Source organism: Vombatus ursinus, unplaced genomic scaffold (assembly GCF_900497805.2).
Source record: "Vombatus ursinus unplaced genomic scaffold, bare-nosed wombat genome assembly UNPS02014810.1, whole genome shotgun sequence".
In the NCBI taxonomy this organism is placed as follows: Eukaryota; Metazoa; Chordata; class Mammalia; order Diprotodontia; family Vombatidae; genus Vombatus; species Vombatus ursinus.
In genome coordinates this window covers 27,311,746-27,328,619 of record NW_020954588.1, presented here as the reverse complement: position 1 = coordinate 27,328,619, position 16,874 = coordinate 27,311,746, and the positions used below count along the sequence as shown (strand labels likewise).

General features: G+C 41.1%; 1 protein-coding gene across 1 annotated transcript in view; it reads right to left on the bottom strand.

Annotated features, from left to right (window-relative positions):
- SPATA16 (spermatogenesis associated 16) overlaps nucleotides 1-16,874 on the bottom strand; it is a 256,503-nt gene that overhangs the window by 20,474 nt on the left and 219,155 nt on the right. Inside the window, exon 9 of the mRNA XM_027875661.1 lies at nucleotides 13,002-13,085. Within this exon, the coding sequence (XP_027731462.1) occupies nucleotides 13,002-13,085 (84 nt within the window). The remainder of the gene's footprint in view (nucleotides 1-13,001; nucleotides 13,086-16,874) is intronic.

The window sequence follows — 16,874 nt, the reverse complement described above, 5'->3', positions numbered from 1 at the left end:
TTAAAACTTGAAGAAACATATTCCTACTCACTGGAACTCAAGAGATAATAGCAGTCTGCTATTCTTTTGAAATGGCAAGGTCTCATTTTGCTTGATTAAGCTTTGCATCAATGACCAAGGCATGCTGCCCATGTTTTCTGTCATTCAGAAATTCTGACATTAAATACTTGTCCATCAGATGAGTGGGCCACGCTTTGCAGGTGGAGTGCAGGGAGGTTTTTTCTGAGCTGAACATGGGATGTGGTTTACCCGCCACATCATTTGGCAGGAAGAACAAGAGACAAGCCAGCCCGATGCCCTAATACCCCTTCCCTCTGGCTCCCCTTCAAAGGCCCATTCTCCCGTTCCCCTTTAGGCTGAATTTCCAGGTTTCCTATGATTCAATAATAGTGATCACAAGATCTCTGATTTCATCAATGTGGACATTCCCCCTGTCCAAAAGATCTCAATTTCTCTGTGTCTTAGGTGATTTCTCGAGCTCATCGCTTCACAGGTTTAGAGTTGGAAGAAAATTTGGAAAATCTCAGCCTCCTTATTTTACCAATGAGGAAACTGAAGCCTAGAGAGATGACTCCTAGCTCATGGTCATATAGGTGCCAGAGGCTGGAACTGAATGCTACCTCTCCTGAAAAATAACTGAAATAAAAAATAACACCAAGATTTTGCTGTTGTTCAGTTATTTTTCAGTCATGTTCAACTCTTTGTGACCCCATTTGAGATTTTCTTGGCAGAGATCCTGGAGTGGTTAGCCATTTCTTTCTCCAGCTCATTTTACAAATGAGGAAACTGAGGCAAACAGGGTTAAGTGACTTGCCCAGGGTCACACAGCTAGTGAGTGTCTGAGTCTGGTTTCGGACTCAGGAAGATGAGTCTTCTTGACTTCAGTCCCAGAGCTCTGTGCACTATGGCATCCCCTAGCTGCCCCTGCAAGAATGGCAACCTAAATCTGTATAACATGAAAATATCAGAGATTTAGAGTTGGAAGGGAACTCAGAGGCCATCTAACACAAACTTCTCCTTATAGTGATGAGGAAACATAGAGGTTGAGTGAGGGGCTGCTGAGGTCACACAGAAGGTGGTAGAGTTGTGATTTCAACCAAGGTCTTCTGATTTCAACTGCAGCAATTACTCCGTTGCCACATTGTCTTTCTTGTTGCTGTGCAACCCACCCCCTACATCCATTGCTTGGTGGCCCACTTTCTGCAGATGAGAATGATGCATAACCTGTCCATCAAAAGGTCTGTGCTTGAAGACTTTCCAACTCGGTAGGACCTGGCCTCGCTTTGGAGGACTCATGGTCATTTCTACGCCATGTAGGAATATCAGAGGAAGACACCCATGGAGGGTCAGACGTCATTGAATCATAGGGTTTTGGAGTCTGGAGAAGCCTTACAGATCAACCTGACCCAACCTTGCCATTTTTACAGATGGAGAAATGAAAGCGAGTGAGGTTAAATGACTAGCCAAGGACATATTGCCAATTAGCATCACAGCTTGGACCAGAACACACAACTTTAGACTCCCAGTCCAGTACTGGCATCCAGGAGAGAAAGAGAGAGAGGGAAGGAGAGGGTGAAAAAGCCACTTTGTCCAAAAGGAGCCCATCTCAGACACACAATATTTGTGTGCCTTGAGGCTAGAATGTGGGTCTCCCACATTAACAGAGGGTGTTAACTGGCAGCTATTCAAGGGTCATCTGAAAAAGCTGGCAGTGTCCAGTGCTTCCCAAATTGAGAAAGTGGCAGAGAATTTCAAGAAAGGAGATAATAACCAGACTATATTCACAACATGTAGAGACATTTACCACATTCCTTTAATTTGCTGTGGAATCTTAAAATGTCATCATGTACTATGAACATGGTAAAACAACTAACGGTTCTTTAGATTTTCAGGAAGAAAGAAATGAAAGACCTTGTGGGGAGCAACAGGTTATTGGAAGAAAAGAATACCAGGAGCTGAATTGGATTTAAATACATTTTTTAATTTGATTTTTCTTTATAAATGTTTTCCCTCAGTAGAATAGTAAGCTCCCTGAAAGTAGGAGTTGTTTTACTTTTGTCTTTGTATCTCCAGCATATAGCACATAATTGATACTTAACAAATGCTAATTGGATCAATGAATTTTGTCATGCTGTGATGGATAAACTAATGAAATGAAGGAAGCCAAATCTAGGTTTACATTCATTTACTCTAAGCTATAGGACTTCTTGACCCTCCTGAGCTTCCTTTAAATCTTTAGTGTCTATTCATCCATCCATCTTTCTACCCATCATTTATCCACCTATCATCATCCCTCCATCCATCCATCTATCCATTGTACTTATATTGATTAATCAATCAACAAGCAAGCTGCTATGTGTCAGTGCTCTATCAGATGATGGATAAAAAAATGAAGCAATTCCTACCCTTAAGGAGCTTACATTTTAATAGGGAAGTCAACACATTTATATATAAAATATAAATACACATAATTACAAAAAATAAATTTGAAGGAAACTACTGGTTCTTAGAGTTGGAAGTGGGAGGGGAATGCATTACAGGCATGTAGGACAGCCTGTGCAAAGGCATGAAGGTGGCAGAGGGAATGTCATGGGTGAGAAATGGCAAGAAAGCTAGTTGGTTTGGACCACAGAATGGTGGAGTAATGTATGATAAGTTTGAAAGGTAAGTTGGAAACAGGTTGCCTGTTTAAAGGCTTTAAAGGCCAAGTGAAGGGTTTGGTACTTAACCCTAGAAGTAATTGGGAGTGATTAAGTTCAGTGAGCAGGGGACTGATGTGTCCAAATGTATGCTTTAGGAAAATAACTTGACAGCTATGTGAAAGATGGACTGGAGTGGAGAAAGACTTGAGATCATGTGGGGACCATCATCAGAGTCCATATGGGAGTCTGAACTAACTTGGTGGACAGGGACAGTTGGCCCTATATTCCTCTATGCTCACTCATCTTGTTCTATTCTTGCCATCTTGTAGAGATGCCACCATGACATACATGAACTTCCTGGCTGATGTTCTCAAAGCATCAACAATGCAAAGGAGCGAGGAAAATTCTAGGTTCTCATTAGATTGTGCTCTAAAGCAATTGTTCAGTTCTTAACTATAAGGAAGCATGGTAACATTGGTTGATTTGATATCACTGATGACCATAGAGCCAGAAGGATTGCTACAAACCTCATGGCCAGATTAAATAAGTGTGGTGTAATCAGCCTCAGGTTTGATGTTCAGTGGAAAGATATGGAAAAGAGGCAGAATAATATGCTACCATTCCATCAATTTGGGTTCACTGTGCTTCAGCCAGCATCATGGACCACCAGGAAGCAAAATGGAAACAAAAGAAAAAAAATTCTGGAATTTTTTTCTAAGGGTGGAAAACATGCATACAAAAAATGCTCTAATGAGGGAAAAGAACAGGACAGGTGCAAGAGATGTTGTGGAAGTACAGGACACAAACTTGGCAAGTGATTGGGTATGTGGTATATGAGAGAGAATGGGGAGTTGGAATGATTCTGAAGCTGTGAGACTTAGTATCTAGAAGGATGGTGGTTTCCTCAACAGAAATAAGGACGTTTGGAAGAGGGATAACTTTTGGAGAAAAGATGATGAGTTCTGTTTTGGACCTAATGAGTTTGAAATTCCTTCGAGACATCTAGTTTGAAATGACTCAGGAGTAGGACTATGACTGGATATATAGACCTGAGTTGAGATGATAATTGAACTCATGGAGAGAGAGAGAGAGAGAGAGATTAAAAGGATATGAAAAGAGCTGGGACAGTCCCCATCCATTGTGGACCCCTGCTCTTAAAGTAGGAGCAATTGGGAATCACTGTGCAGCGTGATAACTTTTTAAAATATTCTTAAGCCCATTTAAACCTTTTTCATTGTCATTTATCCCCCTTAATTCCTTTTCTTTCTTATTGATGAAGTTCATTTAATAATGTCTCACATCCATCGGCAGACCCATGCGCAGAGGGAGTTAGTTAATGTGACATCTCTGGCATCTTACAAGGCTCAATCCACAGCATGGGGTGCTCGTGACATATTACAGAGGGGATGTATCAGAGAATGGACTAAATGAGAAAAACTTCTCTGGTCTCTAGTTGATATGAATCTCTATGGCTTTTCATCTTCACAAAAGAGTGTTTTTCTAAGGTCTGAAAATGCCAAGGAGAAAAATGATCCCCCCGCCCCCTTTCACTTAGAGCTGGTCTCTGGGCTTCTCTTCTGTCACTTAATCTTCCTGAAGCCTTCATCCACACAAGGAAGGGCAGTAACTGACATAACACAGAAGGGGGTTCTGGGTTTCAGAATCATCCTTTTGGTAACTGTGTGTGGAGGATGGATTGGCGAGGGGGGAAGAAGGAAGGTTGCATATGGGGAACTGTAAATTCTCTGAATATAATATGACAGCTATGAAGTCTCCTCCACTAATACAATAATTCACTTTTCCTCATTGAAATGATCAGGCCAGCAAACTCAGTTCAATTAAATTCAATAAGTATTTATTCACGTACTATGTGCAAGGAATTATGCGAGGCATTGGGGATAGATATGAGCACAAAATCAACACAATCTCTGTCCTTAAGGACCTAGCAAGGTAGCACAGTGGATAGAGTTTTGGACCTGAAGTCAAGAAAACCTTAGTTTAAATTGAACTCTGGACGCTTACTAGCTGTGGATGATGGGTAAGTCACTTGACCTCTACCTATCTCAATTTCTTCATCTGCAAAATGGGGGTAATAATAGCACCTGCTTCCAGGGTTGTTGTGAGGACCAGTCAGTCAGCTAGTCATCGATAAACTTTTAAGCACTTATTATGTGCCAGGCTCTATCTATGCTAAGCACTGAAGATTCGAAGAAAAGCAAAAGGCAGTCCCTTCCCTCAAGGAGCTCACAATTTAGTGGGGCACACAATATTCAAACAATCTATATAAACAAGCTATATATACATAGACTGAACAGGAAATAATTGAGAGGGAAGGCACTGGAATTGAAAGAGGTTGGTTGGGAAAGACTTCTTGCAGAAGGTGGGATTTTAGTTGGGATTTGAAGGAAGCCACCAAGAGGTGGAGATAAGGAGCAAGAGCATTCCAGGTATGTGAGACAGCCAAGCAAAGTGCCCAGAGTGGAGAGAAGGGAGTGTCTTGTTCCTCGTACAATACAGAGGCCAGGGTCACTGGATCCCAAGAATATACTGTGTGTGTATATGTATGTGTGTGGGAGGGGAAGGGTAAAAAGACTAGAAGTGGGGGGTAGTTATGAAGGATTTTGAATTTCAAACAGAGGATTTTATATTTGATTCTGGAAGTGATAGGGAAGCACTGGAGTTTTTTGAGTGTGTATGTGTGAGGTGACATGGTTGGACCTGCGTTTTAGGAAAATCACTTGGGTGGCTGAATGGAGAATGGATTTGAATAGGGAAAGATTTCGAGCAGGCAGATGCACCAGCAGGCTATTGTGATAGTCCAGGCTATAAGGTGATGAGAGCTTTCACCAGAGGAGTGGCAGTGTCAGAGGAGAGAAGGGAACATATTCAAGAGATGTTACAAAGGTAAAATTAACAGGCCTCGGCAACAGATTTGACATGAGAGATAGTGAGATGTCAAGGGTGACAGCTCAGTTATAAGCCTGGGAGACCGGGAGGATGGTGGCACCCTTAACAGTAATAGGGAAGTTTGAAAGATAATGAGATCAGTTTTAAATATATTGGGTTTCAATATGTCTATTGGACATCCAGTTGGAGATATCCAAAAGGCAGTTGGAGATGTGAGTCTGGAGGTCAGTCAAGAGTTTAGGGCTGGAAAAATAAGGTTGAGAATCACCAGCATAGAGGATAAAATTGGATAAGTAGGCTAAAAAGAGATAGTATTTGTAGAGTGTTTTGCCGACCTTAAAATGCTATATAAATGCAGGTTATTATTGTTATTGTTACTAACATTTCCACAGTAAATGCCAACTATATAAAAAGTTATACAAAACAATTTCAAGAGAGAAAAAACACTAACAGTTTGGAAAGTGGGGATCATAGGGCCACAGATGAATTATTGAATTTAGAGTCGGAAAGGGTATCTAATCCAAACCCCTCATTTAATAGATGTAAAAACTGAGGTGTGGAGAGCAGAGTGACTTGCCCGAATTCACACAGGTAATAAGTGATCAGGAAAAGCTTCACGTGAGAAGTGGTCCGTGTACTCTGAAGGTGGCGGGAACTTCTAAGAGATAGGGTGAAGAGAGAGTGTATTCCAGACATTCTGATTAAAAGTTCATTTCTTTTTAAATACAATCATGGGTTCCTGAAATAATAACCATTTTTTTTTCTTACGAGCTAATTGGCAAGAAATGGAAATCCTGAGAAGTCAAGAAAATCTCCAGAGTCCTGGCAAATCAGGTTAAAAAAAATCAGAATTTCAAGCACCCTCCCTTGCTCTCTTGTCAAACATCAAAGGAATGGAAATGAATCTGGGAGGTCAGCATTCATGAATCAAGTTTCCTCCTGATAGGTTTTTTTTTATAGGCCTATAACAAAGCGGAGTCTTGAAAATTGTGGTAGGTAATGAGAATTTTGACAGACCCTTTAACTACGCGGAACTTGGAGGTGCCGCTATAATTCTGTTGCTTCAAATGAAAATTTCAAGTGTTTTCATTAGGTACAGCAGCTGTTTCTATTACAAATAACAGATCTCAGAGGTAGTGATGTTGATACCAACTTCTAGAGGGTTTAAAATGAGCACATAGTATAGCTCGTACAATTACGGTTTAAATTTTTTTTTTCTTCCTTTTTGCACATGCAAATGAACTCTATTGCACCAAGAGGAAATTACTTACTTGCTCCTGGAATTGTCTGAAAGTGATACTAGAATCCTTGGTGGATTCACATTAACCAAATTAAAAGACCTTGGGAGAAATTGGACTCCCTGCTCCTTCTTATCCCCACTATCTTCCTGAAGACTTTATAAGAACCTACGTTGGAAACCTACTTTCATTACTAGGGCTCTTGGGAAGATGGGTTGCTTTCAAGTCCTCTGATGGGGAGGTGAGGTGGGGTGGCCCTGTCAGCTCCCATAAGCCCCCAGCTTCTCTACCCTTTTTGCTTCTGCCCTTCCCCTGATTTTCTGGGGGTGTACTCTAGTTTGTGACTGGGAATGGACTGTCTATTCCAGTTTCCCCCAAATGTGACACAAGACATGATCTCAGAATTCTAGTCTGCCACCAGTGGGAAGTAGGAGATCCCAGCCCCGAGGACCTGACAGATGGCCTTGCCTAGGAAGGTGTGGTCAGGGCTAGCCTCACACATGAGCAAGGCAGATGACCATCGATGGGATATCATTTCAGGATCTCTCTGAAAGTCCCACTGTCTCTCCAAATCCTTTCCCCAAGACTGATGGCTGAAATTACACCACTGGAATTTAACCTAAGTCATTTAGGTTAAAAATTTTAATTTCTGGTAAAAAAAATACAACTAATTAAGGGGGAGTAATGTTGGAATACAGTGGAAAGAATACAGGTTTTAGCATCAGAGGAACTGGGTTCAAATTCCAGCACTGCCACTTAGGGCAGCTAGGTGGTGCCATAGTGCACAGGGCCTGGAGTCAGGAAGCTTCATCTTTGTGAGTTCAAAGCTGGCCTCAGACACTTGCTAGTTGGGTGACCCTGGGCAAGTCACTTCACCCTGTTTGCCTCAGTTTCCTCATCTGTAAAATGAGCTGGAGAAGGAAATGACAAACCACTCCAGGATCTTTGCCAAGAAAACCCCAAATGGGGTCAGGAAGAGTCAGACATGACTTAAATGACTCAACAGCCTTGGGGAAGTTATTTCCTTTCTCATTTTCCCCATGAGTAAAATGAAGAGGTTTCACTAGATGTACTGTGAGGTTCCTTCTAGCTCTAAATCTGTGCTCTTCTGGTCATAATTATTATTAGTCATTTCTATATGCATGAGTTTATAAGATCCATTTACGTGTAAATGAGTTTTCAAGATTATCACAGGGTTTTAAGAGCTGGAAAGGGCCTTAAAGACTGTGTAGTCCTACACCTTTATTTTAAAGATGAGAAAGTAGCGGCCCAGAGTGGCTAGTGGCAAGGCAGTGAATAACCCCGCAGGAACTGGAAACCTGTTCCTCTACTTCTAAATTCAGTGTTCATCTCATCCTGCCATGATAGCTCACCTTTTCCTGAGAGCCCATTTTGATAGGAAGAAGGGGGGGAAGTCAAGGTCACTGCGCATCAGAAGTGGATATCACCAGTGGGAAAAGAAAGGGGCAAAGGCCAGGACGTTGGAAGTGATGGAGCCCACTGTATTTATGCCCTCCACCAGTCCTGAGCAAAGGATGGGGTCCGTTTCACATCAATCAGTCAATCAACAAGAATTTATTAAGCACTTATCAAACACTGCGCTAGGCTTCTAGAGACACAGAGACAGAGGAGAGCCTCTTCCTGCCTCAAGGGGCTTACACTCTCCAGTATGAGTGGATTACTCTTTGCATATTCACACTGATGCTCAATGACCCCAGTCTACTGGACAGATTCCAGGCTGTGACAGCAGGTAAGACTCACAACCCAGGAAAGACTTGGGATTGAATGAGAAATTTGAGCAGCAAAATCCCTTGTGTGAAATTAATTAGCATTTTTGGGAGGCTTGCTCTGTACTACATAGTATTTAAATTGTCATGTACATGTGGTCAGAATTCTTCCACATTGTAGAGGTCTTTCACTGCTTATAAACGCTCTGATAGATTCATAGTGGGGTCATGGTTTTGGCAGTGCAAGAAACTCTCAGTGTGGAAAGTCCCTCCCCTGATGCAGATAGCAACTCATCGAGGTTTTTCCAGACCAAGCACCTCCTCTTTTTTTTTTTTGAGGCAATTGGGGTTAAGTGACTTGCCCAGAGTCACACAGCTAAGAAATATTATGTGTCTGAGGCCATATTTGAACTCAGGTGCTCCTGACTCCAGGGCTGGTGCTCTATCCACTCCAAGCACCTTCTTTTAAGCAGGGGATATTATATGAATCCCAGCAGCATGCTATTAAATTTCCCAATCAAAAAATGGAAAAAGTACTTTATAGACACTAACATAGCCTACAATCTCCAGCTAATGGGAAATCTAGGTACCAGTCTCTCAAAGGATCAAGATGCAGTCACAGATCTGGGCAAATTGATAGGATAATGGTTCAATCAGTAAGCATTTAAGTGCCTACCATGTGGGCGGTGTTAGTGATCTAAGGAAAAGTGCAAAAACGGACCCAACTCTCAAGGATCTTACTTTCTAAAAAGACAGAGCACATATGCATAGTTATATACAAAGTAGATATGAGATGTTGGTGGGGGTGGGAGGACAGGGAGAAGTCTGTGCATAAACTCTCTGCTTCTCTCACCCAAAGTGGGCAACATACCCAACGGCATATTCCTGAACCTTTGTAGTGGCCAAGGATACCCATGGTTGTATCTCCCTCTGGCATGAGATTTCTGACCTTGTTCCTCCTCCACCCTTTGGCCGCCTCCTCCTTTCTCTTCTTCAAACCATTCTAAAGGCAGCTGCCAATCAAATCTATCTCCCATTACTTCAACAATGTTCCCTTCAATCCTTCTGGTCACACAGGTTTAAGCCTCTTAGACTGAATGAACTTCCTAACTATCCTCCTCAGACTTTTCCAGAGCCCTTAGTATTTCTTTTCTTTCCCTCAATCACTTCCTTTCTTATATTAATTATTGGTGGATATGCTGTGTCTCAAAGGATGGTGAACTGGAAGGATCCTTAGAGACCTTTCGGTGAGACTCTCTCATTTCACGGAAGAGAACACTAAAGCCCAGAGAGATGATGCAGGTAGTTAGTGGTTGAGCAAGGATTTGAACCCAGGTCCCATGATTTCAAGTTCAGCATTCTGAGTTGGGTACTTTTTCCCACTGAATCTTTCTCCTAGAATGTGACCTGCTAAGGAGTAGAGACTATGTAATTTTTTAGCATTGTATGGCCAGTATCTAGCAATAGTAGGTGTTTAATAAATGTTTCCTGAATTGAATTCCTTGCTTACATGTTCTGCTTTGTGTTTACTTTCCATGTTTAAAACTCATACACACAAATATTCATCTATTCTGGCCAATTCCTATTTTCAGAGCATGATTCCACACTGTCCCTCCTATAATTGTGGACAAACTTCTGAACAGTTAACTCTCTTCACTTCATATTTCCTCTTCTAAGCTCTTGCTTTTTTTGGGAAATTCTCCATAGGCAGATGGACCATCATATGATATCTCTGAAGTCCAAGGGTGGTTAATGCCTTTCGTTATTCCAAATCTGATGGATCTAATTCCTTGTAGAATCTTTGGGGATCCAATATAGCCAACCTGTGTCTATCCTGCAACTGATTCTATATGAGCTCAAATGTTCAGCCAAGGAGACGAGGTCACTGTCTATCACTTGCCCAATCATGCTTTGGGTGTTTCACAATTATATGTACCAACAAAACCTCTTGAGGCTTTAAGACACCCCCTTCCCCTTTGCAACACCCCCATAGCACCTTGCTTGATTTAAAAGGCACCTGAGTAATTTGCTAGAACTTTGGAAAACTCTTAAAACAATGAGACCTTGAATTCAACATACCTTAGGTAAAAACTACTATGTATAAGAGACTTCTCTAGCAAGATAAGAAGTAAATAGTCCCTGCCCTCAAGAAGCTTATGTTCTACTGAGAGGACATTGCATATATGGAGGTAAGGAAATACAAAAGATATATAAAGTGAAGAAAGAGTAATTTCAGTGGATAGAGCATGGACAGGATCAGGAAAGGCTCCTTTTAAGAGGGAGCACTGGAGCTGAGCCATGATGGGAGCTCTGGATCCCAAGAGGGAGAGCCCTCCACACATGGAAAGATAAAAAGTCTGGACATGCAATATTCTGTACTTGGAATATCCCACTTGGTTGAATCTTGGAGTCCATAAAAGGAATGATGAGAAATCAATCTGGAAAGATGGGCTGAAGTCAAGCATAAAATAACAACAAAATGTAGCATAATATAATACAGCCATACTATAGCAGTATATTTATACATGTATGTGTATGTGTACATGTTGATATCATACCATACCATGAGATACTATGTTATGGTATAGAAAGCTCCTCCCAGTCGCCCCTGCTCCTAGTGCCCTCCTTCTGAGATTACCTCCCGCTTCTACTATACAGACATGTATACACATGTTTATATTATACTATGCCATGCTATGCTATGTTATGCTATGTTATGGGGATAGCTGATGGCTCGGGGGATAGAGCGCTAGGCCTGGAGTCAGGAAGACCTGAATTCAAATCCAGCCTCAGATCCTTACTAGTTGTGTGACCCTGAACAAGTCACTTAACCTCTGTTTGCCTTAATCCACTGGAGAAGGAAATGGCAAACCACTCCAGTATCTTTGCCATGGACAGTATTGATGTGGTACGGTCCACAGGGTCAGCCAGTATTGGACACGACTGAACAACAAAATACTATGTTACAGTAATATATGGTATGTTATATAAGTACATACTGTACTATGTTCTGGAAACCATCTGGTATTATTATAACATAATATAGTATAGTATAAATGTGTATACATGTATGTATAGTGGAATTGGAAGGCAACCTCAAAAGGAGGGCAGTAGCAGCAGGGGCACCTGCAAGTGGCTTTCTTTAGAAGGTAAGATTTACACTGAGTCTTGACCGAAATCAAGGCAGCCAGGAGATGGTGGTGAGGATGAACAGCATTCTGGGGATGGGGACCAACAAGTGAATAGGCACAATCTGTAGATGGAGGGATGTGTATGAGGAACACCAGGGAGCAGACGTGCATCTATGCCAACATAGGGTGTTTCCTCGCTGGGAGCTCCATATGCCAACGGAAATGCAGGTCTAAGTTTAAAAAAAAATGATCTGGTTGACATGCCATGATCTCCTCCGATCTTGGACACTGAGCAGCACTGGTCTAGGTTAGTACTTGGATGGGAGAATGCCTGGGAATACTGGGTACAATAGTCTTTTTTTCCCCTTTTTTGGTGAGACCATAGGGGGTTAAGCGACTCGTCCAGGGTCACACAGCTAGTAAGTGTCAAGTGTGTGAGGCCAGATTTGTTTTTTTTTTTGGCTAAGCAATGGGGTTAAGTGACTTGCCCAGGGTCACACAACTAATAAGTGTTATGTATCTGAGGCTGGATTTGAACTCAGGTCCTCCTGACTCCAAGGCCAGAGCTCTATCCACTGTGCCACCTAGCTGCCCCTACCATAGTCTTTCTTTTTTTAAAAAGTAGCATGGAATAGAGGGTTGAGAGCTGGAATCCATCAGGAAGGTTTTGGGCTCAAGTTACAGCCCAGGTAGCCACTCCCTACAGCTCTAAGTGACAAAGCAGGTGCTGACCTTCATTGACCTTGTAAGGGAAAGTTCCCTACACCAGTGAAATCACAAGTTTGGTCCTAAAGACCCCAAAGACTTGATCTGTAGGTGCAGACCTGGAAGAGCCTTATCCAGAGCACCTCCTCAGTACTGATGGGTGGGTGGGTGGGGGTGGCAGGTCCAACACCACATTGTAAAGGACCAGCTGTGACTTGGGGTCTGGAGGTGATTATGAAACAGCTGGATTGAAGTCCTGCCACCAGAACCTCACTGAACTCATTTCCCCCTGTAATTTAGCCATTATCTTTGTGTGATAAAGAAAAGAATTAAAACATTATTAAAGAAAGACTCTGAAGGAAAAAAAAGAAAGTAAAATGACTGGGATGGAAGAAGGAGATAGTGAAAATGAGGAGGAGTGTGGGATAATGAAGAACCAGGAAACCAAAGAGTCACAATCTGTTGGAAAAGAAGGAGACTTGAGGCAACACAACCGAATAAATAAACCCCTGCTTGATGCTGGGGATGGGCAGAGTAACCAGAGAACTTTCTTTCTACCTTCTTGACATATGTAACTGACCCCAAATGGACACTGACCCCGAGTAACCCACTCTCTCTCTCCTCTGTGCCCAGCTGTAAAGCTTTATTTACCTTCTGTATTTTATTCCACACCCGTTCTTTACCATTCCTTCTTCCTTCAAGGGTGTCCATAGCATCTGACATTAGCGATTGCAGCTGTGGAGGCAAGATAAAGATGATCAGGGTGGGATTCACACAGAAATAACTTCTCTAAACGCACAGATTAAAACCTAATTAAAAAATCATTTGTACGCTGATGATTTTATTACTCAGCCGTCAGACGGGCAAACGTAGTCACCTCATATCTCTGCCTCAGCCGCTGCCGAGCACTATTATTATGGGTACAAAATATTGAATGCTGAGAAAATTCCCCTAGAACATCCGTCCTCAACACATAGGCTTTAATGCAAGAAGTGTGGATGTTTTGTAAAAACAGATTTGGGCTGTAAAGAACAGTGGCTGTACCAAATTCTCTTGGGGAATGCTCTGCAGTATATGGATGATTTTTTAGTATTTTCTCCCGAGGCTAATGTATCATAATTCTCGGCATCATGTAAAAGCTCACTAGAGGAAAACGGCAAAATTGAGATGTTTTTATTGCCTCTCAAAGGATGGAGCTCATTTAAGTTCTTTCCCTGGCTTTTTGTTTCAAAAGAATAAGATCTCTCTTTTTTAAGACACCGCTAACAATCAGATGAGGCAAAAACTCTCTAATTTTCCAAGACCAAGGCTAATCAAATTCCAGGTTTAAACCATCACATGTGGCTGCAAAGCAATGTAGTAAAAAGGAATAATTTTGCATGGTCAAGCACAGACACAGGGTCCCAGCAAGGGACAGCTCACTTCCCGATGATGCTGGAGCCTAGAAGCCTAGGCTGATCATTTTGAGTGTGGGTACCAGGGAGATTGGCCAGCCAACCAGCAGCCACTAGATGGTTACTATCTGTGTAACCCTGGGGAATGGATGGAGGCTCCCAGGAGGAGTTTCTTAAGAATGTATATTTGAAAAAAAAAAGTCTTTCATAATGACCAGGCACACTTGCAGCCTGAAAGACTCTGCATTCAGAGGAAACAAAAGCAGAATACTCCCATGGGAAAGAGTCAAGGTGATTGGAAACCCACAGCATGGACCCTGGGAGCAATAAGGAGCATCAGTGACTGATGAGGTTGAGGCAGTGCTCAAACTAGTATACCCAAGCCCAGGGGCTCCAAGATCCCCAGCGGCCTGTCTTGAGATGTCACAGAGGACCCTGAAGATTCAGCCCTCTGAACCTCCAAGATCCGGAGGGGAGGGGCTGAAACCTATTCCCAATCCCTTGGTATGTACATATTCCAGGAATGAAGCTTAGTGCTGAAACCAAAGTGGAGACCAAATCAGGCTACCCACTCCATTCAAGAGGAAAGAGCCTGGCCCTGTTACAAAGCCCCTATTCAGGTACTAAGGCTGGACAGAGGAGTAAACAGGAGATATCAATCCCTATAAAGAATTATTATAGATTCAGAAATACCCCAAAATCCAACCTTGAAGAAGAGAGTAACCTCACAATAACTTTAAGTAGAGAATCAAATTAAAATGGATTTTCCAGAAAGGCTTTAATAATAACTAACATTTTTATAGCACCTACTACGTGCAGGTACTGTGCTAAGTACTTTATTACCTCATTTAATCATTACAACAACTCTGGGAGGTAAATGCTATTATTACCCCCATTTTAAAGATGAGGAAACTGAGACAGACAGAGGTGAGGTGACTTTACTGGGGTCTCACAACTAGTAAATGTCTGAGGCTGGATTCAAACTCGGGTCTTACTGACCATAGGCTCAATACTCTACCCACTGCTCCATGCAGATGCCTTTGCAAAAATGAATTAAGTGATACTAAATAAAATGAAGACTCTGAAATCGAGACAAGTCAATAAGCATTTACTAAGTTTCTTAGAACATTAGGCAATGTTCTAAGCAATGGAGATACAAAGAAAAGCAGAAACATAGTCTCTGCCTTCAATGAACTTGCAGTCTAATGGTGTAGACAACTACGAACAAATAAGATATGTACAAGATAAATTGGAGATAATCATTAGCATGAAGGAGAATAAGTAACTTGGAACAGAAAATTGCAAACCTTACCCAAATAACAGATGCCCTAAAATCCACAATAGCCAGAACAGAAATTAATGACTCCATGAGTCAATAAGAAATATTAGAACAAAATCGAAGTATTAAATGAAATAGAGGAAAATATAAAATATCTGATATAAAAAACAACTGATCTGTAAAAACAGGTCAAGGAAAGAGAAGTTTTAAAAGGCATTGAATTCCTTGAAAATCATGATTAAAAAAAGCCTGAGCACTACAGTTGAAGAATTCATAAATGAAAACGTCTCAGATCTATTCAATCCAGAGGGCAAACTGAAAAGAGGAATTATCACTTCCTGAAAAGTCACACAAGCAAAGTCTCATGAATGTCATTGACAAAATCTAGTGTTTTCTCATCAAAGAAAATATACTGCCAGCAGTCAGAAAGAAAGAGTTCAGGTACCAAAGAACCATAGTCCAGATCATACAAGACTTGGTAGCTTCTATTACAAATGAGAAGAGATCTTGGAAGATAGTATTCTAAAAAGCAAAACAAATAGTTTTACAATCAACAACTCACCCTGTGCAAAGTTGAGTATAATCTGAGAAAGGAAAAAGGAGCCTTTAATAGCATAGAGGATTTTTAAACATTCTAGATAAAAAACCAGAGCTAGGCTTTGAAATACAACCAAAAGAGTCAAGAGAAACCTAGAAAGATAAATTTGTATGAGTAATTGGATGGAGTTATATGATGATGAAGTGCTAATAATATAACGAAGGAGAAGAAATGCGTCTGCAGTATTGGTTCTGTTCCGATAGTTTTAAGGTGGGAATGAAACAAGATAGTACAAGATGTATATTAATATGGAAATGAAGAAGAAGGCACAGTTATTTCTCAAAATTTAGCTGTGCAAGAAGAGTGTACAAATATGGAAAAAGGAGTGGGGACAATCATCAAGTAATTTTCACTTTTATCTGACTGACAAAAGTGGGTTGAACAAACTCATGCATAAACTTACACACAAAGAATTTGGTGTAGAAAAATGTAAAACTCAAAAAGTATGCTAAGAAGGAGAGAGGGAGTCAAGAGGGAGAATAATACTGGGGAAGGAATAGTCACAAACAAAACAAACTTTGTCTCTGGAGGCTGGGGATTAAACAAGGGAAAAAGTAAAGTAAGAAAAGGAAAATTGAAGAGGGGGTATTCATCAATTAATGAATGACCAAACAAGCTATTGTATGCCAAGCAAATGAATATTGTTGGGAGGGGATTTGGGGACTTTATCCCAGAAGAGGGATTTATCTGGCAGTGATGTCACCTTTGACATGAAATTGGTAGGACCAATTCTATATAGAAATTAAATTATGCTAAACTATGAGCCTAATCCCTCACAGAGACTGGGTATACTATAGGTTGGATTATGTCCTAAAGTTTTGAGGACATATATTGAATATTGGTACTTTTCTTCTTAATATATATTTGAAGCAAATATCCATTTATAAAATTCATTTAGTGTTAAATGGTTAAATTGAACTGGGATCCCAATAACTGGTCCCCTAACAAATTGGAGAGAGCATAGCCAATGGAGACCTGAGCATATGGCAGTAGAGAAAAATTCCTTCCTCCCAAACCCTCAGGATATCTGGGAACCCTGATGGGATTATGAGGCCTGCTTGGTCCTGAGAGAGAAGGACCATAACTCCTATGTTATATAAATGTTTAGTGTTGTCCAAAGAAAAGTCATTTTCATAGAAGACATTTCTTACTCTGGGAACTTCCAAACACGCATCAAAAATTTTTTGGAGCTTAAAAAATGCAAAAAAAAATGAGCACTTCCATATAAATAAAAAAGAACATATATAACATTG